We start from the raw sequence: 21,137 nt of genomic DNA on the forward strand, positions 1-21,137 counted from the left end.
ATGAAAGTTCAGTTACCGAAAAAAATGGTTTTTGGAAAAAAAAATGGGGAATTTTTTTTTTGAGAAAAAAAACTTCTTTCGGGAAAAACTATTTTTGAAAAAAAAATGTATACGAAAAAAGTTAAAAAAACGTTTCTCGAAAAAAAAATTACGAAGAAAATGGAGAGTTCTTGAGTGGAACGATATTTGAAAAAACAAGTTTCGAGAACAAGGTTGATTCAATAATTTTTTTAAAGACGTGTTTGAAAATACTCAAACAATAATAAATTATAGGATTCTTATTAGTTACCAAACAAACAAAAAAAATGTTACTTGGATTTATGAATCCGCGGATTCATGATTTCGCCATCCAAACACACCATAAAGAAAACATTAAACATTCACAAATAGAGATTTCATTATAGCAAAGAACGGTTTTTAACAAATAATAATGAGTTTTTTACTTTTTTATTCTTTAGTATATCCCTCTTGCACTAAACCCTAAAATTTGAAGGTGTAAGGTTTCACAGGAGGAATCACCCTTTTGTTACTCGAGAAGGAAAGTTTAGCTCTCTTGAGCATGAAACACGAAGGTTTAAGTAGATGGCTATATATAGGTAGTGGTGGCTGACGAGCCGTTCCGAATATTAGTAGAGGTGGCTGATGGGATGGGGCGAGCCGTGCTGGGAATTTAGGGTTCCCAAGTACGTTTCACCCGGCCCGTTATACACGAGAGACGAAACGGCCGCTTTTCACGAGATGAGGACCGTGCCGTGCTGGGTATTTTGGGTTCCCAAGTACGTTTCACCCGACCCGTTATGCACGAGAGAAGAAACGGTTGCTTTCACGAGATGACAAACTCCTGCCACAGCACCGCCATTATAGTTTGACATATAATTGCACAAATTATATAACAACCCGTTATACGCGAGAGAAACGAAATGGCCCGGCCTGTTATGCGCGAGAGACGAAACAACTGTTTCACGAGATGACAAACTCCTGCGACGACACCACCCTTATAGTTTGATTTATAAATGCACAAATTATAAAACAAACATAATTCCATCATATTTATTTATCGTCATCGGAATAGTTGACTTGGTCTGATTTTAGATCCATTTGAGTCCAATATAAAGTAAGTCTGAATTAGCAGTCAGTTAGAAAAAAGTATTTTTAAGTTATGACCAAGTCCATTCGAGAATGTTTATTTGTTGTTGTTATATTGTTTTGTTACATAATAGGATAAATCTAGATGGCAACTGTTTCCACCGAGACTCGATCCCACGACCTCATGGTCTTAAGAGGGGTGTCCATCCATTACACCAAAGGGTGGTGGACTTTGTTACATCAATTTGAGGCTTATATAAAAGAAGAAAATATTCTTAAGTTACTATTGTACCCGTGACCAATAAAAAAAAAACCAAGTCCATTCCAGACAAGTCATATTCAAACAAAAAACAAACACCGCCTTTATATATAATGCCAAGATCTAAAACGCAACCCTCATCCATCTTTACGGAAAAAAAACTATTCATACAACTAAATTACAACAGTTTTACAATATAATTCATTGTCGGTCTTCCCACCTAATTTGCGTTATTATAATGAGATATAAATCACAAACTCTTACATACCATTCGGATTAGGATTTGAATTTGCAACCTCATAAATAATACTACTTAGGGTTATGTTGTACCTGCAGGCATCTCCTCAAATTACAAGGAACAAAATCAGAGTGTATTTTATGAACTCGACCGGAGCCTGCGCTTACCTTTTTAGCAACTGAATAACTTCCATTCTTGATATCAAACCATATTATCTCGTCATCAATCTTCATCAACACAATGTCTGTCATATAATAATCAAGTACTTCTATAACAAATACCTTTTTGTCGCCCAAAATCGGTTCTAAACTGACACGATAAATCTTCTCCCAAGTTATATACTCTGTATCCTTCAACACCCATAGTTCTAACCATCTCTTACTTGATATACGCAATAATCCCAACTCTCCTTCACAGTCTACCAACTTATTCAGACCACGCAATTCAAGGTTAGTCATCTTCTGTTGTTCTTCATCTTTGGGCACTTGAATAATCCTCCAAGCACATTCATGGACATTCATTGAACATAACTGTCTATTTTTAGTTAACCAGTTAAGGGATCCATGAAGTAAAACCCCATTATCCTCATTATATATATCAAACTTTGGCAACAATCTATAATCAATAGCAGCCTTCAAAGTTGTCCACCTCCATTTCTTTGAGTCGAACATATGAAATCTTGATTCTGAAGAGAAGCGGAAAATCTTGTAATGTAATGGATTACACCGTATAACAACTAGAGCAATCTGGGTGTTAAAACAGCGGGCATAGTTAAAACTGGATAACGGGATCATTTGAAATTCTCTTGTGGTGGGCTTGCATATGCAATAAGATTTAGGTTCCCACGTACCACGGTGACCAACAGCAACGTAAGCCAAACAACAAAAAAGACCATGAGGAAAAGATGCAGAAACAATTCTAAATTTGTAGGCGGCGTACATGCGGTCTGGACAGAGATCAAAACAACCCATATTTCGAATTGAAGACGAAGATGGTAACTGGTTATTTGAGAAGGAGAAGAAGTCATCATGACCCCTGGGCGACCACGTTTCAATTAAATAACCATAAAGAGTTGGAGTCCTTTGAGAGTGCAAATGCCTCAGCTTGGAATCATGAGTTAGATGGCGTAGTTCTTTACTCAAAAATGGAAATTGACCAACAAGTTGATGAAGAGAAACTCTTGTTAAGATCTCGTATAACATTTCACAGGGTAGCACTACATTCATACGAGAACTTGTAATGCTAGATCGATCAGACAAATACCTCTCTTGATCTTCCTCTTCTTCTTCTTTGTCTTCTTCTATGTTCTTCGTTTTCTTCATAGTCGTAGAGCATAACTTAAGTTGATCGCTTTGACTAATTCCGCTTATTTGTTTTCTTCCATTTTCTTGTTCTTCAAGATCACGACCAACGAATTTAAGTAAAAACTCTATCACTATCTTGATTATGGCTATGAAACAAAGAACAAAAAGATTAGCACAAAAATGTCACTTTTTGTTCAAAATTCTTTTGTTTAAAAGAGAAGTAACTAAATGCCTTATTTAGTACGTATTTTTCACTCAACTAGGTTTTCAGCACTTCCCTTTTGTTCAGATTGGTAATGAATCATACTTTGTTTGCCTAAATAAGAGTTCAGGGTAGCAAAACTGTGCCCATACTTGCCCTGAGTTTAGGTTCCCAAGTCCCCTCACTAATCTTCACTCAGTATTTTCATCAAACAGTTAGATACTATGAATGCAAGATCAAGACCTAGATAAACATATGAAACAAACTGAAACACTAAACACCCACAATGACAACAAATTAAATGATTCACCAGAAACCCAACAAGCAGAAAAAGAAATTTAAGCTGGAGAGTGATTCAAAGTTCTTACCTTTTATGGTTGTGTATAAACTCATCTTCAACCAAACCCTAAAATTTCAAGCTTTTGGGTTTCATAAAAGGAATCCACTTTGTACCACTCAAGAGAGAAAAGATCACTCTCTTCAGTATGATGGTAGCTGACACAATGTCACAATATAAGGCTGTTTGGGCCAAAATAATTCTATCTTGGTCCTCCAAAGATGATAAACACACTGAAAGGACCCTTTAAGATGACCCGCTTCCATTTTAGTCTATTTTTTCGCGTTTTTACCCCTCAAATCTTTTGTCAACTTTAACAACAACGAATTGATGAACAATAGTCTACGTTTTTTTTTCGTTTTCTTTTACTTCATGATCACACTAGCGTCTTTGAGTATATACTCCATCATAATTTTGACAATGGTTGTCGTGAAATAAAAATTAGAAAAAAAAAAAAAAAAATTAGCAAAACAATTTCACTCTTGTTTCAAATTTTTTTCTCTTTTAGTTCTAAGAAAGAAGTGTCTTGTTCAGTAGAAATTTCTCAATTCATTTCTTCCTTGAAACATAAGTATTTTAAACATAGATAGATATATAGGTTTAGATGAGATAATTAGATTCTTTTTCTAACAGATGATTATTCTATTTGTTTTTCTTACACAAGGCGGTCGAGGTTGAGGTAGGACATGACGACCTAAAACCCCATCAATAATCGATATTATCCTTGTTTTTATCACCTAGAACAAAACCTAACACATTTGTTTTGTTTGCAGAGGCTCTATGATCCCACTCCAGAAGACCTGGACGATTATTAAACTTGAGCTCACACTTATAGCTCCCAAATGATGAAAAATTTTCGAGACGATGGGGGACTATCACTCTCTCCCTAAATGACATATAGGGTTAACACAATTATACCCATACTTGGCCCAAAATTTAATAGATGCATATATAATAGAATCAAACACATAACATCTGCAATGACTTTCATTAAATCAAAGAATGGTTTTCAAACTAATTTGAAGTTCTTAGCTTCTAAACCCTAGAATTTCATATAAGAAATTCCCTTTTATCACTCCTAGCGAAATGTTCAATCTATTGAGCACCTTCAAAAACTAGACTTCAAAAATGAAGGTTATGTAGATGGGTCAAGTAGATTTTCGACCCAATTCATGTTCTTAAAAAGTAGTAAAACACTAATTTACCATTGACAATTTCTTTTGAACATGCCATGAAGGTCATAAAACCATTCATTCTCAATTTTATTCAGATAAGTATCTTCAATTCTTGAAAAATAAGAGTCAACATAACTAATAATACTACGAAAAGAAAACTATAAATCTAATCTAAGTTCGCCCCTACTCCGTTCTTAAACACCGACATTGCCTCTTCCAATCGTAATGAGACTCCGACAACATTAGCTGGAATCTTGTAATCTGTTTCGGCCGATCAAACTCCATACCAAGAAACCATGACAAACCCATGGCTTAGGGTTCGCGTCTGTCTGCAATAACCATAGGAAATAAAAACCTTAGTCTTAATGCAGAAACTAGCTGCCAAGAGTAATAACAAAAGTATATATACGAGCGAAAATCACAGGTATGATTTAATCTTCAGCTTAATATACGAGCGAAAATCAAATATATAACTGAAGTCTTTTGAAATATTCTACTTACTATAATTGCAATATAAACTTCAAGTAGCATCACTGAAGGATCAAAATGTCGATCAAAACTTATACTCCTTCCATTCCTTCAACTTGATTGATTGGCTTCTACCTCGGATCAGCTTCCTTGTCATATTACAAGGAGTAAAATCAGAGTGGATTTTGTGAACTCGCCCAAAACGAGGGTCGACCTTCTTTTTAGCAACTGAATAGCTTCCCCTCTTCCAATCAAACCATATTATATCGTCATCAATCTTCATCAACACAATGTCGGTCGTATAATAATCAAGCACTTCAGTAAAACAAATATTTCTGTTCTGAATAACTGGTTCTAAGCTAACACGGTAATTCTTCTTCCACGTTACATTCTCTGCATTCTGTAAAACCCATAGTTCTAACCATCTTCGACTTGATGATAATATCATTAATCCCAACTCTCCTTCACATTCTACCAATTTATTCTTCACACCACCGAATGAATCGATCATATCTCGTAGTTCTTCATCTTTTGGGGTGTCAAGAACCTTCCAAGTAAATTCACGAATGTTAAGCGAACATATTTGTCCTGCTTCCGTTAACCAGTTAATGGTTCCATGAACTATAACCCCAGTATCTTCGAAATATTCTGGATTCGTAGGCAGCGATTTATTTGTAATCTGAAAAGTTGCCCACTTCCCTCTCTGTGAGTCGAACACATGTAGTTCTAGCCCGAATATATCTATCCTGCATATCGGATCGAAGCGAAAAATCTTGTAATGTAGCGGACTACACCGAATAACATCTATGACGATCTTGGTAAAACGACAGTTTGTGTTATAACTAGTAGGTACAGGGATCATTTGGAATTCTCCTGTAGCTGGCTTGCAAATGCAATAATATTCAGGATCACACGTACTAGTGTTGACAGTATCGTATACCAAACAACAAAAGAGACCATGAGGAGAAGATGAAGAAACAATTCGAAAATGGTATAGATAGTTACTGGAATCTGGAAAGAAATTTAAAGTTCGAATTTTTGATGTAGATGGTGACTGGTTACTTAAGGAGATGAAGTCAAAAGAAGTACTATAAGATGTCAAATCAGCCACAAAATGTGTCATCATTTCAATCACATAACCATAAAGAGTTGGAGTCGATTGAGAGTGCAAGTGCTTCAAGTTTGAACCGCGAGTGAGAGAACGTAATTCCTTACACAACAAGGGAAGTTGACATACGAGTTGATTAAGAGAAACTCTTGGTAAGATCTCATATATTATTTCTCGAGGAAGTTCTAGTCTCACAGAAGAATCTTTATTACTAGATTGATTAGACAAATACCTCTCTTTGTCTTCTATGTTCTTCTTTCTCTTGACAGTCGAAGAGCATGATATGGTTTGAATGATTTCACTTCTTTTTCTTCTAGTCTCTTGTTCCTCAGGACCACTACCAGCACCTTTAAGCATAGATTCCATTATTCAAGATCTTGATTTATGGTAGCTGTAAAACAAAGACGAACGAGTACATAAATGTCACTTCCGGTTCAAATTTTTTGAAGTAACTAAAATGTCTTGAATACTAGAACTTCCTCAACTCATTTCTTATACATATAGGCCTAGACAGAGATTACTAAATTCTTTCTCTAACAACAGATTACTCAACTAATTGCTAGTTACCTTAGCTTTTCTCGATACAAGACGAATTGTAAATTCTGGAACAAAGTCAATAACTAGTTTATCTTCAACAATTTTCTTTTACGCGCCAAATCGCCCGTTCATTTTCAACATAAAATCTTCAGAGTGGGTATAGCACGGGATATTTGTTCTCGGTGCAGGCTCCAGAGCCCACCCAAAAGGCCTCGCACGCTTACTAAACTTGAAATGACACCTATATTCCAAGATAGCGACGCTATCCTAAGCCGTGCCGAACTATCATATTGGGCCTAAATCAAAGTTCACATGTTGGCAAAATATGACCACACTTGTCTAGGTTTTCAATAGGTTGCCTAAAGTTCAGGTTGCCAAATTCCTCCCAAACAATTAAATCTTCATTAAGTATTTTTATCAAACGGCTAGCGCGTGCATAAAATAAATCTCTGAACAATGAAAGTTGATAAACATCCATTGAGATACAACAACATCAATGCAAGATAAACAAACTAAAACAAGGGTTTAGATTATTTAAACGATTCGAACAAAATGAGGTTAATAGATATTAAATTAAATCAAACAATGGTTTTTAAACTTAATTCCAGGTTCTTACCCTTTATCCTGTTAGTATCATCCGTCTTCAACTAAACCCTAAACTTTCAATCTTTTAGGTTTCAGAAAAGAGATACGCCTTGACTATATGAGTTATTTCCTTTTTCGACCCCTCTTTTGTGACCAGTTTCATTTTCTCAATTCTATTTCTATTGATACACGACTTTAATTCTTGAAAAATAAGAGTATGTTATTAATAATAAGGTTATTTCTTTTCTCGTTGTCTAGTTTGTGATCAATTTCTTTTGCCCCCATCATTTTACGTAAATTCAAGATTAGTTCATTTTTTTAAATCGTCGGGAAAGTTAATAATTAACTTTTTTGTTTCCATAATTATTACCCTTCTTGTAAAACTAGTTCGTATTTATCTATTCCCCAGAGAAAGTAAGAGAGAAATAACCTTTTTTTTTAGAGAAGGAAAACAATCCCCATTAGGGCTCCAAAAGCCACAACTTAAACTGTTAACCAAACTCCTCGAGGGACAAAACTGATCAAACACATCGGTTAATTCACGAATTCCATTAAAAAAATTGAAAATCTATATAATAAAATAGAAGGGGAAAACGATGACTAGGACAAACACCCTTTTTTAATAAAAAGATATTGTCTAGAAACCCTTCTCAAAATTTATAATATAGTCCTTCTCAAAAAAAAATAACTTATTTGAAAAAAAAATTTACCGTGTCCTTCGAAAAAAAAAATAACTAATTTAAGAAAAAAGAGAAATAAAAGATATTTCAAAGATTAAAAAAAGTTAAAATTTTTCTTAATAAAATAACTAATTTAAGAAAAGGAAACAAAATAAATTAATATCAAAAAGTTAGGGTATCTAAAATATAGCAATATTAAATATGGAAAGTCAGGTAACATGTCTGGAGAGAGCGCCTAAAACAATACTATGGGGCGACTCTAGAAGCTCTGGATTAGAATTTCCTCACATTTGATTATTACAATTATTCGTGCCCTGGGGCACGGGATATACCCTAATTATGATAGAGACAGAGATGGACCGATTACAAGTTATGCGAGAAATCAAAAAGACGATAAATTGAATCAGATCTTCGATTAGAATCCACGGTGACGATAAAGATTTGGAGGAGACATCGTTGTTACAATTTTTAGTTTTTTTATGCCCTTCTAAATCTTCTTCACTTGCATTTCTCCAACTATAATTTCCTCCATCGTTATATCATCGTTGGTGCCATTATAAATCATCTACTTCTTGTCGTTGATTAAATTAAGGTAGAAATGAGTCTTGAAACGGTGGACTCATCAAATGATTAAACGCCACCTCATCTCTCCCTCTCTCTTCCATATCATCATCTTTCTCTTCCATTTTATCCCCTCTCATATACTTCATCTCGCTCGCCACTTCATCTCGCTCGCCACTTCATCGTCCTTACTGTCGAAGGGCGCCGATTGACCAATTTTTTGGCTCTCTCTTCCATATCATCACCTCTCTCTTCCATTTTATCCCCTCTCATCCACTTCATCTTGCTCGCCACTCCATCGTCCTCACTGTCGAAGGGCGTCGATCGACCAATTTTCCGGTAGATGACATTTAAACATCTCTTCCATATCATCACCTCTCTCTTCCATTTTATCCCCTCTCCTCCACTTCATCTCGCTCGCCACTTCATCGTCTTTACTGTCGAAGGGCGTCGATTGACCAATTTTCCGGTAGACGACATTTAAACATCAAAACATAAAAATCTTTTCTTCTTCTGCTTCCTCACTGTCGAAGAGCGTTAATCGACCAATTTTCCGGTAGACGACATTTAAACATCAAAAAATAAAAATTTATTCTTCTTCTTCTATGTGCTTCTCTTTCCTCCTCTCTCTTCTTACTCTCTTTCTCTCTTCTGGGTGCCCAAAAGGGAGCCCTTCGCCGACCGTCAGTCTGAGAAAACTCAGATCTACTAGATTTGGAAAAACCAAATAGACAACCGGGGGAAGGGCATCCCCCTTCGCCGACCAGAAAAGAGAGAGAGAAAGAGCGTGAGAAGAGAGAGGAAGAAAGAAAATGAGAAGAAGAGAGAGAGAAGAAGAAAGAGGAAGCAGGAGAAGGAAGAGGAATTTTTATGTTTGAAAGTCGTCGGCTAAAAAATTGGTCAGTCGGCGTCCTTAGCCGGTGATGACGATGAGGTGGCGAGACAGATGGAGTGGAGGAGAGAAGGGATGAAAAGAGAGAGGGAGAGATGAGGTGGTGTTTATGTTTGTTAAAAAAAATTGAAATTAATTTCATTTTGGCCCCCAAGGGTGATTACAGAAAAAGTTGAAATTTTTTTGCCCTTGGAGGAAAAATCGAACTGCCAGACAAATATGGAGGTCAAAACAGTGAGTTGGTCAAAAATTGGGAACCAAAACAGGGTTAACCCTTTTTAAATTTATGAAAATTGAGAGACCAAAAAGAGGTTGGTCACAAACTAAAGGGTCGAAAAGGAAACGACCTTTAACTTTTTTTCTTTTTTTTAATATGGACTATGATCTACGTAGTCATTACATCCTCAAGATGTGATAATCACGATAACCGCCTAAATTAAACTGCGAATGAAAGGGCCTAAAACTCAACAACATACTAAAGAGACCTACATCCCAACAAATTTATTATTTATATCTTTAATAAATATTACCAAAAGAAATTATTTCATCAGAAATTGAATATACTTGGATATACTTTGTTCAAAATATAACTAATCTAAGTTGCATTATCGCGACTGTAAATATGGAACCTATAAAGGAAATATCTGTCTCTCAAAGTTCGCTCCTACTTTGTTCTTAAATTGCCGACATTGCCTCTTCCTGACATAATGAGACCACGACAACATTAGCTGAAACATTGTAATCTGCTTTGGTCGATCAAACTCCATTCCAACAAACCATGATAAACCCATGGCTTAGGGCTCCAGTCTATCTGCAATAAAGATCCCTTACTCTGAATGTAGAAACTAGCTGCCAAGAGTAATAACAAATATATAATACTTCTCAGTTCTCACACCACAGATATGATGCAATCTTCAGCTTAATATATGCGCGAACATCAAATATATGACTGAAGGCTATTGGAATACTTTTTACTTATAAACTCCAAGTAGCATCATTGAAGGATCAAAATGCCGATGAAATCGTATACCCCTTTCCTTCCTTCAACTTGCTTCGCTTTCTAACTCAGGATCAATATTCCTTGTCATATTACAAGGAATAAAATCAGAGTGGATTTTATAAACTCGCCCAAAACGAGAGTTCACGTCCCTTTCAGCAACTGAATAACTTCCATTCTTCCAATCAAACCATATAATATCGTCACCGATCATCATCAAGACAATGTCTGTTGTATAATAATCAAGTACTTTAATAAAAGAAATCTTCTTGCTCTGAAAAACTGGTTCTAAGCTAACACGGTAATTCTTCTTCCACATTACATTCTCGAGATTCTTTAAAACCCATAGTTCTAACCATCTCCGTCTTGATGATAAAATCATTAATCCCAACTCTCCTTCACATTCTACCAATTTATTCTTCACACTGTCACCAAACCGATCGAACATATCCTGTAGTTCTTCATCTTTCGGAATATCAATAACCTTCCAAGTATATTCACGAAATTTAAGCGAACATATTTGTCCTTCTCCCGTTAACCAGTTAATGGCTCCATGAACTATAACTGCAGTATCGTCGAGATATTGATGATTCTTAGGCAATGACAAATAATCAGCAGTAGTCTCCAAAGTTGTCCACTTCCCTCTCTGCGAGTCGAACATATCTGGCCCGTATAAAGAAGAGAAGCGAAAAATCTTGTAATGTAGCGGACTACACCGAACAACATCTATGACGATCTTGCTGGAAAGAGAGTTTAGGTTAGAATTAGGTAGAGGGATCATTTGGAATTCTCCTGTGGCTGGCTTGCAAATGCAATAACATTCAGGATTGCACATACTGTAATCAGCATTGAATACCAAACAACAAAAGAGACCATGAGGAGAAGATGGAGAGACAATTTGAAGAAGGTAAAGATGGTTACTACAATCTGGAGAGAAATTTAAAGTTCGAATTTTTGATGTAGATGGTGACTGGTTATTGAAGGAGATGAAGTCAAAAGAAGTTCTACAAGAAGGAACATCAGCCACAAAATGTGTCAGCGTGTGAACCATATAACCATAAAGAGTTGGAGTCGTTTGAGAGTGCAAGTGCTTCAAATTTGAACCACAAGCGAAAGAGCGTAATTCCTTACACAACAAGGGAAGTTGACAAATGAGTTGATTAAGAGAAACTTTATGTAAGATCTCATATATCATTTCTCGAGGAAGTACTATTCTCGCAGAAGAATCTGTATTACTAGATTGATTAGACAAATACCTTTCTTGGTCTTCTCCGTCTTCTATGTTCTTCTTTTTCGTGACAGCCGAAGAGCATGGTATGAGTTGATCGCTTTGACTGATTTCACTTCGTTTTCTTCTACTCTCTTGTTCATCAGGACCATAACCATTGTCTTTAAGCATAGACTCCATCATTCAAGATCTGGATTATGTGGTTGCTGTAAAACAAAGAAGAAAGGACTACATAAATGTCACTTCTTGTTCAGTTGTTTTTGAAGTAACTGTAATGTCTTCATTACCAATACATTCCAAATAGATGTGTCTTAACTTCCATTGTATAGGCCTAGATAGAGATTTCTAAATTCTTTCTCTAACAACAGAATGCATGACTAAGTGCCAGTTACCTTAGCTTTCATCGATACAAGACAAATTGTAAATTCTGAAACAAAGTTAATAACTAGTTTATTTTCAACAATTTTCTTTTTCTCGCAAATTACCTATTCATGTTCAACTAAAAATCTTCAAAGTGGGTAGAGTGCTCAAGTTGGTAAACTACCCATACCGAGTTTGTGTGACGACCCAAGTCACACCAATTACTTATATTGCTCTGCTTTTGACACTCGCTCCTAAGTCCATTAGGCACGGGGATTTTTGTTATCGGAGCAGGCTACATAAGCCCACACAAAAGGCGTCGACGCTTACTAAACTTGAAAAGGTACCTATAACCCATGATTCGGGCGTTACCCTAAGAAATGCAGAACTATCACATTGAACCTAAATCAGAGTTCACATGTTGGAAAAATATGACCACCTCCAAACTTGTCTAGATTTTCAATAGGTGGCCTATTGTCAAGTTCCCAAACAATTAAATCTTCATTCGGTATTTTTATCAAACAGTTAGCGTGCATAAATATTAATCTCTGAACAATGAAAGTTAATCACATCTATTCAAGATAAACAAAATAAAACAAGGATTTAAATTATTTAAACAATTCGCCCAAACTGAGGTTAATAGAGATTTAACTGAATCAAAGACTGGCTTTTAAACTTAATCTGTACTTCTTTCTTACCTCTTATCCTGTTAGTTTCATCCGTCTTCAACTAAACCCTAAGATTTTAAGCTTTTAGGTTTCACAAAATAATCCGAAGGTGTTGTTCTTATTACTTCGTTTAGAAAACAATGTAAATGGGTCGGGTGAATTTTGACCCATATACAATGTAAATGGATCGGGTGGATTTAACTTAACCCGACAAGTGCTGAGAATTACTTCAATATGAGCCCACGTCCAAACTTATTTGTCACCGATTGACTGTTTCCAGCCCATAATTTCACGCAATCTATTTACTTAGGTCGTTTTAGTCTTATAAAAAGTTGTTACAACTAAATTTTAATTCAATAGTAATTCAACAGTTATCGTGCTTATCACATCGTATCGATGTAATAATATCTTTTTGCTGACAATGTAGTCTATTTAAAAAAAAGTGTAAATGAAGATATCTAGGTAACTTATCTTTGGGTTTGGAGATAGTTAGAAGCATATAGGTTTTAAGTGAGTTACGAAGATTGAAACCCATGAGAATCTTGTTCTTCACTCCTAGTGAAATTGTCGCGTTATTGTTCGTTGTGGAACAGGTATCACCGATCAAATGTAACTTTTTTGTGGTTATTTGATTGTTGACTTACAAAGCCTAATAAGTACAAAAACGGAATCAGTATTCAGTATGGTGGAGGCTTTGGGGCATCTAATAAATCTCTGAGACAAAGATTTAGTCAATCAAGATTGAATGAGGTACATTTATTTTTTTAACGCTAATCTTCATCCTATCACCTTCACCAACAAAACTTGCGACGACCACCACCATTCCATCCATTGACCACCACTAGTCTACCACCTCTTTTCTCTCTTCTCTCTTCTCTCTTATCTCTATCTGACGCTAATCTCTCCCACTATTTTTATCTCTTTATTTGACTTCCTTTCACAGTTCCAGCGAAAGGAAGTTTTCCCTTCGACGGAATCCCCTTCATTTGAGACGGAAGGGAGAAGGCTTATGGCATAAACCTCTTTGAGGTTTTGTTTCGATAAAGAGAACATTTTTCTTCGCCACGTGTTGTGTGTATATAAGAGAGAAAAATAGAGGGAGAGAGAGATTGACAGTGAGAGAGAGAACCAGTAAGAGAGAGATAGAGAGACAATTAGAGAGAGAGAGAGAGCGAGACCGTAAGAGAGAGAAAGATAAACCATAAGAGTGAGAGAAAACATGAGAAAGAGAGACTTGACATGACGATGATTAGGGGGCAAAAGTACAAAAGAAAAAAAAGAAGTACTCATAAAAGAAAATCCCCTTTATCACTCCCAAAGAAAAGTTCACTCTATTTAGCCCCGTGTAAAACTAGACTTGAAAAATGAAGGTCATATAAATTGACCCATATACAGTACAATGTAATTGGGTGGGTGGATTTTTCACCCAATCCAAGTTTTAAAAAACTACTGTAGAAAACTAATGAATTACGTTTTTTTCTCCAAATGGATTTCTCTAGTCACCATTCAAGATGACATATATGCATCGTACGCGAAACTAACCACCAAGAGCAATAACACAAAAATAAATTTATTTATTTATATATATAATACTTCTCACAAGACAAATATGATATACAAAAATGATTTGGGGACTCCCTAACCATACTCCCAAGTGTACTCCCCTTCACATGGGAGGGTATTTTGGTCTTTTCAATCTGACAAAAAAATGTGAAAAGACTAAATGGCCTTCCTCATGTGAGAGGGAGTACACTTGGGAGTAGGGTTTAGGGAGTCCCCGTATCACCTTTGTATGATATAATCTTCAACTTAACATACGAGCGAAGATCAAATATATAATCAAAGTCTTTTGAAATATACTACTTCCCACATCACAAATAAGTTCTTGCAACATTAGCAGCAACCTGAAATAGGTATTGGCCGGTCCGCAATAACTGTAGAAAAAGTAAACATAAAATTCGAAGAAAATATATATATCCATCCAAGTACCAAGAGGAAAGGACGGATCCTGCTGCATTTGATTTTCTAGGTCAAGTTCTTGCCTTTCTACCTTAAATCATCTTCCTTACCATATTACAAGAAACAAAATCAGAGTGGATTTTATGGACTTGTCCAGAACGACAGTCGACCTTCTTTTTAGCAACTGTATAACTTCTATTCTTGGTATCAAACCATATTATATCGTCACCAACCATCATCAATACAATGTCTGTCATATAATAATCAAGTACTTCAGTATAACGATAAATTCTGTCCTGAAAAATTGGTTCCAAGCTAACACGGTAATTCTTCTTCCACAATACATTCTCTGCATTCTTCAATGCCCATAGTTCTAACCATCTCCTATTTGACGATACGCACATAAATCCCAACTCTCCTTCACATTCCACCAGTTTATTAGTCATACTACCGTTTGAATTGATCATATCTTGTTGTTCATCTTTTGGGGTGTGAAGAACCTTCCAAGTATATTTATGAATGTCAAGCGAACATATTTGTGCTTCTTCCGTTAACCAGTTAAGGGCTCCATGAACTATAACCCCATTATTTTCAAAATATGGACGACTCTTAGGCAATGAGAAATAATTAGCAGTAGTCTCCAAAGTTGCCCACTTCCCTCTCTGTGAATCGAATACATCTAGGCTGCACATATCTAGCCTGTCTACAGAAGAGAAGCGAAAAATCTTGTAATGTAGCGGACTACACCGAATAACATGTACGACGATCTTGCAATGATAACAGTTTAGGTTAGAACTAGGTACAGGGAGCATTTGGTATTCTCCTGTGGCTGGCTTGCAAATGCAATAATATTCAGGTCTGCACATACTATAGTAGTCAGGACGGTACGCCAAACAACAAAAGAGACCATGAGGAGAAGATGAAGAGACAATTCGTAAATGGTAAAAATTGTTGCTGCAATCGGGCAAGAAATTTAAAATTCAAAGGTTCGATCTAGATGGTGACAGGTTAGTTAAGGAGATGAAGTCAAAAGAACTAGGATAGGATGTCGAACCAACCCCAGAATGTCTCCTCGTTTCAATCACATAACCATAAAGAGTTGGAGTGGTTCGAGAGTGCAAGTGCTTCAAGTTTGAACCACAAGCGAGAGAACGTAATTCCTTAGACAACAAGGGAAGTTGACATATCAGTTGATTAAGAGAAACTCTTGGTAAGATCTCATATATTATATCTCGAGGAAGTTCTAGTCTCGCAGAAGAGCATGATATGAGTTGATCGCTTTGACTGCTTTCGTTTTCTACTACTCTCTTGTTCCTCAGGACCATGACCAGTGTCTTTAAGCATAGACTCCATAATTCAAGATGTGGATTACTAATACATTCTCAACTCATTTCTTGCTTAATACATAGTATCTCAAACACAAATACATATACTATATAGGCCTAGATACAGATAACTAAATTCTTTCTCGATACAAGGAGTAGTTTATTTCCAACTGCCTGTCACATTACCCATTCACTTTCAACCAAAAATTATTTATACCTTGTTTATGTGACCATCCAAGTCACAACAGTTATCGATACAACATAAATGCTATTACAACATCAATCCGAAAGAGAAAAATGTGTACAATCTAAAATATTGTTCAAAAATACTATATGTGGCCTAAGAGGGCACGGGTTACACCTTAGTTAACAAGTAAGACTCTCGGACAAAATGAACATTCCGCAAGTCATGGTTCTGTTACTATCTTGGGATGATTTCCAAACGTAAATGCTCGATGACATATCAATGTATAACAAGAAAACTTATTTAACCACAATAGATTATATTGTACAATAGTGCATCATAACAAACTCGACTGAAGCGACTGTCAATTTACAATATCAATCCAAAAGAGAAAAATACACATTCTTGAATATCGAAAATACTGTTCCTGTCTTAGGGGCACAGGTTAAACACTCGTCATATTACATGGAACAATCTTAACAAAAAAGAAATATTACATGGAACAAAATCAGAGTGGATTTTATGAACTCGCCAGAAATAACGGCCCACATTCTTTTTGGCAACTGAATAACTTCCGCTCTTACAATCAAACCATATTATATCGTCATTAATCTTCATCAACACAATGTCTGTTGTATAATAATCAAGTACATTAGTCAGACAAACATTCCAGTTTTGGAAAATTGGTTCCAAGCTAACACGGTAATTCTTCTTCCACGTTACATTCTCGGCATTCTGTAAAACCCATAGTTCTAACCATCTTCGACTTGATGATAATATCATTAATCCCAACTCTCCTTCACATTCTACCAATTTATTCTTCACGCCACCGACTGAATCGATCATATCTTGTAGTTCTTCATCTTTCGGGGTATCAAGAACCTTCCAAGTATATTCACGAATGTTAAGCGAACATATTTGTCCTACGTTTTCCGTTAACCAGTTAATGGCTCCATGAACTATAACTCCAGTCTCTCCTAAATACGCATTCCACCGAGGGAGTGAGGAATAGTTAGCAGTAGTCTCCAAAGTTGCCCACTTCCCTCTCTGTGAGTCGAACATATCTAGCCCAACAATATCTTGTCTGAAATTATCTACCCCAACAATATCTTGACTGTGTATCGGCGAGAAGCGAAAAATCTTGTAATGTAGCGGACTACACCGAATAACATCTATGACGATCTTGCTATAAAAAGAGTTTGTGTTTGAACTAGGTACAGGGATCATCTGGGATTCTCCTGTGGCTGGCTTGCAAATGCAATAATATTCAGGCTCGCACCTCCACTGGTAGCCATGACGGTATGCCATACAACAGAAAAGACCATGAGGAGAAGATGAAGAGACAATTTGAAAATGGTAAAGATGGTTACTGGAATCTGGCAAGAAATTTAATGTTCGAATTTTTGATGTAGATGGTGACTGATTATTATTGAAGGAGATGAAGTCAAAAGAAGTACTATAAGGAATCGAACTAGCCATATGTTCTGACAACATTTCAATCACATAACCATATAGAGTTGGAGTGGTTCGAGAGTGCAAGTGCTTTAAGTTTGAACCACAAGTAAGAGAACGTAATTCCTTAGACAACAAGGGAAATTGACATACGAGTTGATTAAGAGAAACTCTTGTTAAGATCTCATATATTATTTCTCGAGGAAGTTCTAGTCTCACAGAAGAATCTTTATTACTAGATTGATGATTAGACAAATACCTCTCTTTGTCTTCTATGTTCTTCTTTTTCTTGACAGTCGAAGAGCAAGATATGAGTTGATAGCTTTGACTTGTTTCACTTTGTTTTCTTCTACCCTCTTGTTCCTCAGGACCATGACCAGCACCTTCAAGCATAGACTCCATCATTCAAGATCTTGATTATGGTTCCTGTTCAGTTAGCGTGCACAAATATTAATCTCTAAGCAATCAAAGCTAACACAAATCTATTGAGATATAAAACAACATAAATAAATACAAGATAAACAAAATGAAATAAAGTTTTAAGTTATTCCTATGATTCGCCCAAAATATAAAATGGATTTTAAACTTAATTCGAGGTTCTTACCCTTTATCCTGTTAGTACCATCTGTCTCCAACTAAACCCTAAAAATTTCAATTTTTTAGGTTTGAGTGAAGAGATAGTACGACTTAATAAGACTAGTATTCCTTAGTTAAGAAGTTAATGTAAATGGGTCGGGTGGATTTTAACCCAATTACAACGTAAACGGGTCGGATCGATTTTTAATTCAACCCGATAATGCTCAAATCCGTGTGAGAAGAGTCAAATTTAGATGGCCAGCGCTTTGGGAAAAGCTAAATAGTTTCCGGAGTGTGAAGACTTAGTCAAAAATTAGTCAATTTTGTTTGACAATTTTATTTAGGGGGAAAGCAAAATACTTCTCCACCTCAGCTCTCTCTCTCTCAACCTCACCTCACTCTCTCTCCACCTCACCTCTATCTTCTCCGATTAGGTCGCCGGAGTCACCTAAGAATTAAACCCGTTTAAAAATAAACAATAACATCTCAACTATTATTTATCAACCAATAACTATGAACCATTAAAGATTAAAATCTAAATATGATAAATCAAACCAGAAGAATAAATGATGAAGAATGTATCATGTGAAAGAATAACAGAATTTAATATTTTCAAACAATAAAGCACGTACTTAAGAGAATCATTATAATAAAATATTATTTATTTGTATTCATGGTTTCATCTTTCACTCTAGGTGAAGAGTCTAGCAATCCATTACAATAATCAAAGTAGTTGAATAAAAAAAGAAAGAAAAAGATGTCACCCATATGATGCTTCGGTGTTGATTTTCGTCCACCTTCAAAATTATAGTTGTTGTCCCCTTTGATATTCCAACTCGGCTACTGTCAAATGGCTCAAAAACTCCTCTCCAAATTCGTTCCTAGTTTGCAATAGCTTCCTGTTTTTCTCCCCCATTTCTCTGTTGATCCAACACCCTTTATAAGCAAGTAGGGTTCGGTCCTGTAGGATTTTCAACTAATTCCATTTTATTCCTCTTTTGTCCCGTCAAATGGGCTTTCTCGTATGATTTTGAGTCCTCCAAATTAAGTCAAACAGGGATAGCAACTACTCCCTCCGTCCCATTTTGTTTGTAGTTTTGGGGAATTCAACTTATTAAGGAATGATATTTATTGTTGACAAATATAAAGACTTTTCCTAAACTACCCTCATTTAATATAGAGTATTTCATTAAATATAACATTGGTAGAGGTGTAGAACCAATTAGAACCTTTGAATGGTACTCATACTAAAGGGTAGTCTTGGAAGTTTCATCATTTTAATAATTAAATGAATGTTATAAAAGGAAAGTAACCAAACATTTTTGAAGATCCATAAAAGGAATAACAACTAAACAAAATGAGTCGGAGGGAGTAATAGATTTACACTTATCAAATTGATTGATAATACCCATAACCATTGGAATACGAATATTTTATCTCAATATTTTAATACTAACATATGTAATGCAATTCTGAGTATTAATTTACAGGCACACCGGGTGGACACTGCTAGATGGTCTTTAACTAAAACAGGTAACTTTACAATCAAATCCATGTATAACTTCTTACGAGCTGCGAGTAACCAAAATGAGACGAAGGAATGGAAATTTATATGGGATCTGCCTGTTATACCGAGAATAAAACTATTCGTCTGGAAATGCTGTACTAATAGCCTCCCAGTGCGAGACAAAATCGGTAAATTCATTGGAGAAATTTATAACTGTGGTTATTGTAATGACAGGGAAACCATGATACATGTGCTGCTACATTGTGAATTTGCTAACATTGTGAATTTGCTAATTCTGTATGGTTTTTATTTAACATCATTTCAGAAAATATAAACAGTTTGCAGGATTGGATTATTTCTTGGAAGGAAGTAGATGCAGACACACAGGTTCTTTTCTCAACAGTACTGTGGCATATTTGGAAGGCTAGGTGTGAGAAATGTCTAGCCCAATCTAACACGACTCATGAGATGATGATTACCAGGATTAGAGGCTCCCCCAGGCTTATCAGTATCGGTCGTGTCAATGAGGAGGTGCAAGTAAGTGAACAGTCGAGCCACATCTCAACCTCATTTGTTCAGATACAAGTTGATGCCTCGTTCACGGATGTAACGGAAAATGTTGGAGTTGGTTGTTTCATGCAAGATGAACAGTCAACGTTTAGGGCAGCAGCAGCTTATATGGTCAAGGGGCAAAATGCCGAAGAATGTGAATGTTGGGCTATCATAAAGGCGTTGGAGTGGGCTAAACACAACAATATACACTACATCCGTATCAAAAGTGATAACCTCAATATTATAAGGCGCATAAATAACCAACAATCGACAGTCTACTGGCAATCGGAGAATCTTATGATTAATATTAAACAGCTAGCAGATGAAGTCGGTGAAGTAGGCTTCTCTTTCATCCCGAGAGAGAGGAACACGAGGGCGGATCAGTTAGCAAAATGGGGCCGAATGCATGAAGGCAATTGGATGTGGCTGTCGGAACAGGCTTTTCGGGAGGCTTTTCTTTCGGTTTAGGAGTTTTTTTTTGTTTTCTTTGGCTCTTTTTCTGTTTTCTCAACAAAAAAAAATAAAATTTGATTTGATAAAATCAAAAAGATATGGTAGGACCCACTTCCCACTACAACCTACTTTGACCTTTAATTCCTACTTCCCACTACAACCTACTTTGACCTTTAATTCCTACTTACCCCTTTTGCAAACAGGTAAGTAGTATTCACGTGGCTCCTTTGTATTTTCCTATTTTCCATTTTAAGGCCATGTAAAATGCCCCCCTTGAAAACGCCTTCGTTGTTAAACAACCCTCCATCATATTTAATTGCACCAAACTCATCTCTCGTGTACGAAATAATGCATTGATTTCCATAATTGTTGACTTCTTCACATCTTTGTGCTATTCTTGAAAAACCCTTAACTTTATTAGTATATATCAAACTAACAACTAAC

At 36.0% G+C, this 21,137-nt stretch overlaps 5 protein-coding genes across 7 annotated transcripts; 1 reads left to right on the forward strand and 4 right to left on the reverse strand.

The window, feature by feature from the left end:
- Positions 1–1,491: 1,491 nt before the first annotated feature.
- Positions 1,492–3,580, reverse strand: LOC147555484 (F-box protein At5g49610-like). Its single transcript, XM_086663227.1, has 2 exons — positions 3,458–3,580; positions 1,492–3,033 (listed from the first exon to the last, which is right to left on the reverse strand). The coding sequence occupies exons 1-2, from the start codon at positions 3,480–3,482 to the stop codon at positions 1,655–1,657; spliced, it is 1,404 nt and encodes a 467-aa protein (XP_086519353.1). The 5' UTR covers positions 3,483–3,580; the 3' UTR covers positions 1,492–1,654.
- Positions 3,581–4,640: 1,060 nt separating this feature from the next.
- LOC147555485 (F-box protein At5g49610-like) lies at positions 4,641–7,580 on the reverse strand. 2 transcript variants are annotated; one of them, XM_086663093.1, is made up of 3 exons: positions 7,331–7,580; positions 5,103–6,568; positions 4,641–4,930 (listed from the first exon to the last, which is right to left on the reverse strand). In XM_086663093.1, exon 2 carries the CDS (start codon positions 6,541–6,543, stop codon positions 5,155–5,157), a length of 1,389 nt encoding a protein of 462 aa, XP_086519219.1. In that variant the 5' UTR covers positions 6,544–6,568; positions 7,331–7,580; the 3' UTR covers positions 4,641–4,930; positions 5,103–5,154. The 2 variants fall into 2 exon arrangements, with proteins under 2 accessions (XP_086519219.1, XP_086519220.1); XM_086663094.1 differs by lacking the exon at positions 7,331–7,580 and having other exon boundaries at positions 5,103–6,722.
- A 2,325-nt stretch (positions 7,581–9,905) lies between these two features.
- On the reverse strand, positions 9,906–12,899 carry LOC147555486 (uncharacterized). 2 transcript variants are annotated; one of them, XM_086663096.1, is made up of 3 exons: positions 12,716–12,778; positions 11,686–11,863; positions 9,906–11,555 (listed from the first exon to the last, which is right to left on the reverse strand). In XM_086663096.1, exons 2-3 carry the CDS (start codon positions 11,740–11,742, stop codon positions 10,476–10,478), a joined length of 1,137 nt encoding a protein of 378 aa, XP_086519222.1. In that variant the 5' UTR covers positions 11,743–11,863; positions 12,716–12,778; the 3' UTR covers positions 9,906–10,475. The 2 variants fall into 2 exon arrangements, with proteins under 2 accessions (XP_086519222.1, XP_086519221.1); XM_086663095.1 differs by having other exon boundaries at positions 9,906–11,863; positions 12,716–12,899.
- Positions 12,900–16,438: 3,539 nt separating this feature from the next.
- On the reverse strand, positions 16,439–18,355 carry LOC147555487 (uncharacterized). Its single transcript, XM_086663097.1, has 2 exons — positions 18,210–18,355; positions 16,439–18,031 (listed from the first exon to the last, which is right to left on the reverse strand). Exon 2 carries the CDS (start codon positions 18,008–18,010, stop codon positions 16,610–16,612), a length of 1,401 nt encoding a protein of 466 aa, XP_086519223.1. The 5' UTR covers positions 18,011–18,031; positions 18,210–18,355; the 3' UTR covers positions 16,439–16,609.
- Positions 18,356–19,734: 1,379 nt separating this feature from the next.
- LOC147555488 (uncharacterized) lies at positions 19,735–20,708 on the forward strand. Its single transcript, XM_086658493.1, has 2 exons — positions 19,735–19,876; positions 20,014–20,708. Exons 1-2 carry the CDS (start codon positions 19,735–19,737, stop codon positions 20,706–20,708), a joined length of 837 nt encoding a protein of 278 aa, XP_086514619.1.
- Positions 20,709–21,137: the final 429 nt, after the last annotated feature.

The sequence above is a fragment of the Eschscholzia californica genome, unplaced genomic scaffold (assembly GCF_041429995.1).
Source record: "Eschscholzia californica isolate CP2 unplaced genomic scaffold, dmEscCali1.0.p SCAF_2, whole genome shotgun sequence".
NCBI classification, from domain to species: Eukaryota; Viridiplantae; Streptophyta; class Magnoliopsida; order Ranunculales; family Papaveraceae; genus Eschscholzia; species Eschscholzia californica.

What these genes read in the sequence shown, in the direction of transcription:
- LOC147555484 (XM_086663227.1), bottom strand. Translation starts at nt 3,482, where the DNA reads ATGAGTTTATACACAACCATAAAAG. An exon ending in TTTATACACAACCATAAAAG is followed by an intron (nt 3,034 to 3,457) that starts GTAAGAACTTTG and finishes TTTGTTTCATAG; the next exon opens with CCATAATCAAGATAGTGATA.
- LOC147555485 (XM_086663093.1), bottom strand. Translation starts at nt 6,543, where the DNA reads ATGGAATCTATGCTTAAAGGTGCTGGTAGTGGTCCTGAGGAACAAGAG.
- LOC147555486 (XM_086663095.1), bottom strand. Translation starts at nt 11,840, where the DNA reads ATGATGGAGTCTATGCTTAAAGACAATGGTTATGGTCCTGATGAACAA.
- LOC147555487 (XM_086663097.1), bottom strand. Translation starts at nt 18,010, where the DNA reads ATGATGGAGTCTATGCTTGAAGGTGCTGGTCATGGTCCTGAGGAACAA.
- LOC147555488 (XM_086658493.1), top strand. Translation starts at nt 19,735, where the DNA reads ATGTATAACTTCTTACGAGCTGCGAGTAACCAAAATGAGACGAAGGAA. An exon ending in CCCAGTGCGAGACAAAATCG is followed by an intron (nt 19,877 to 20,013) that starts GTAAATTCATTG and finishes ACATCATTTCAG; the next exon opens with AAAATATAAACAGTTTGCAG.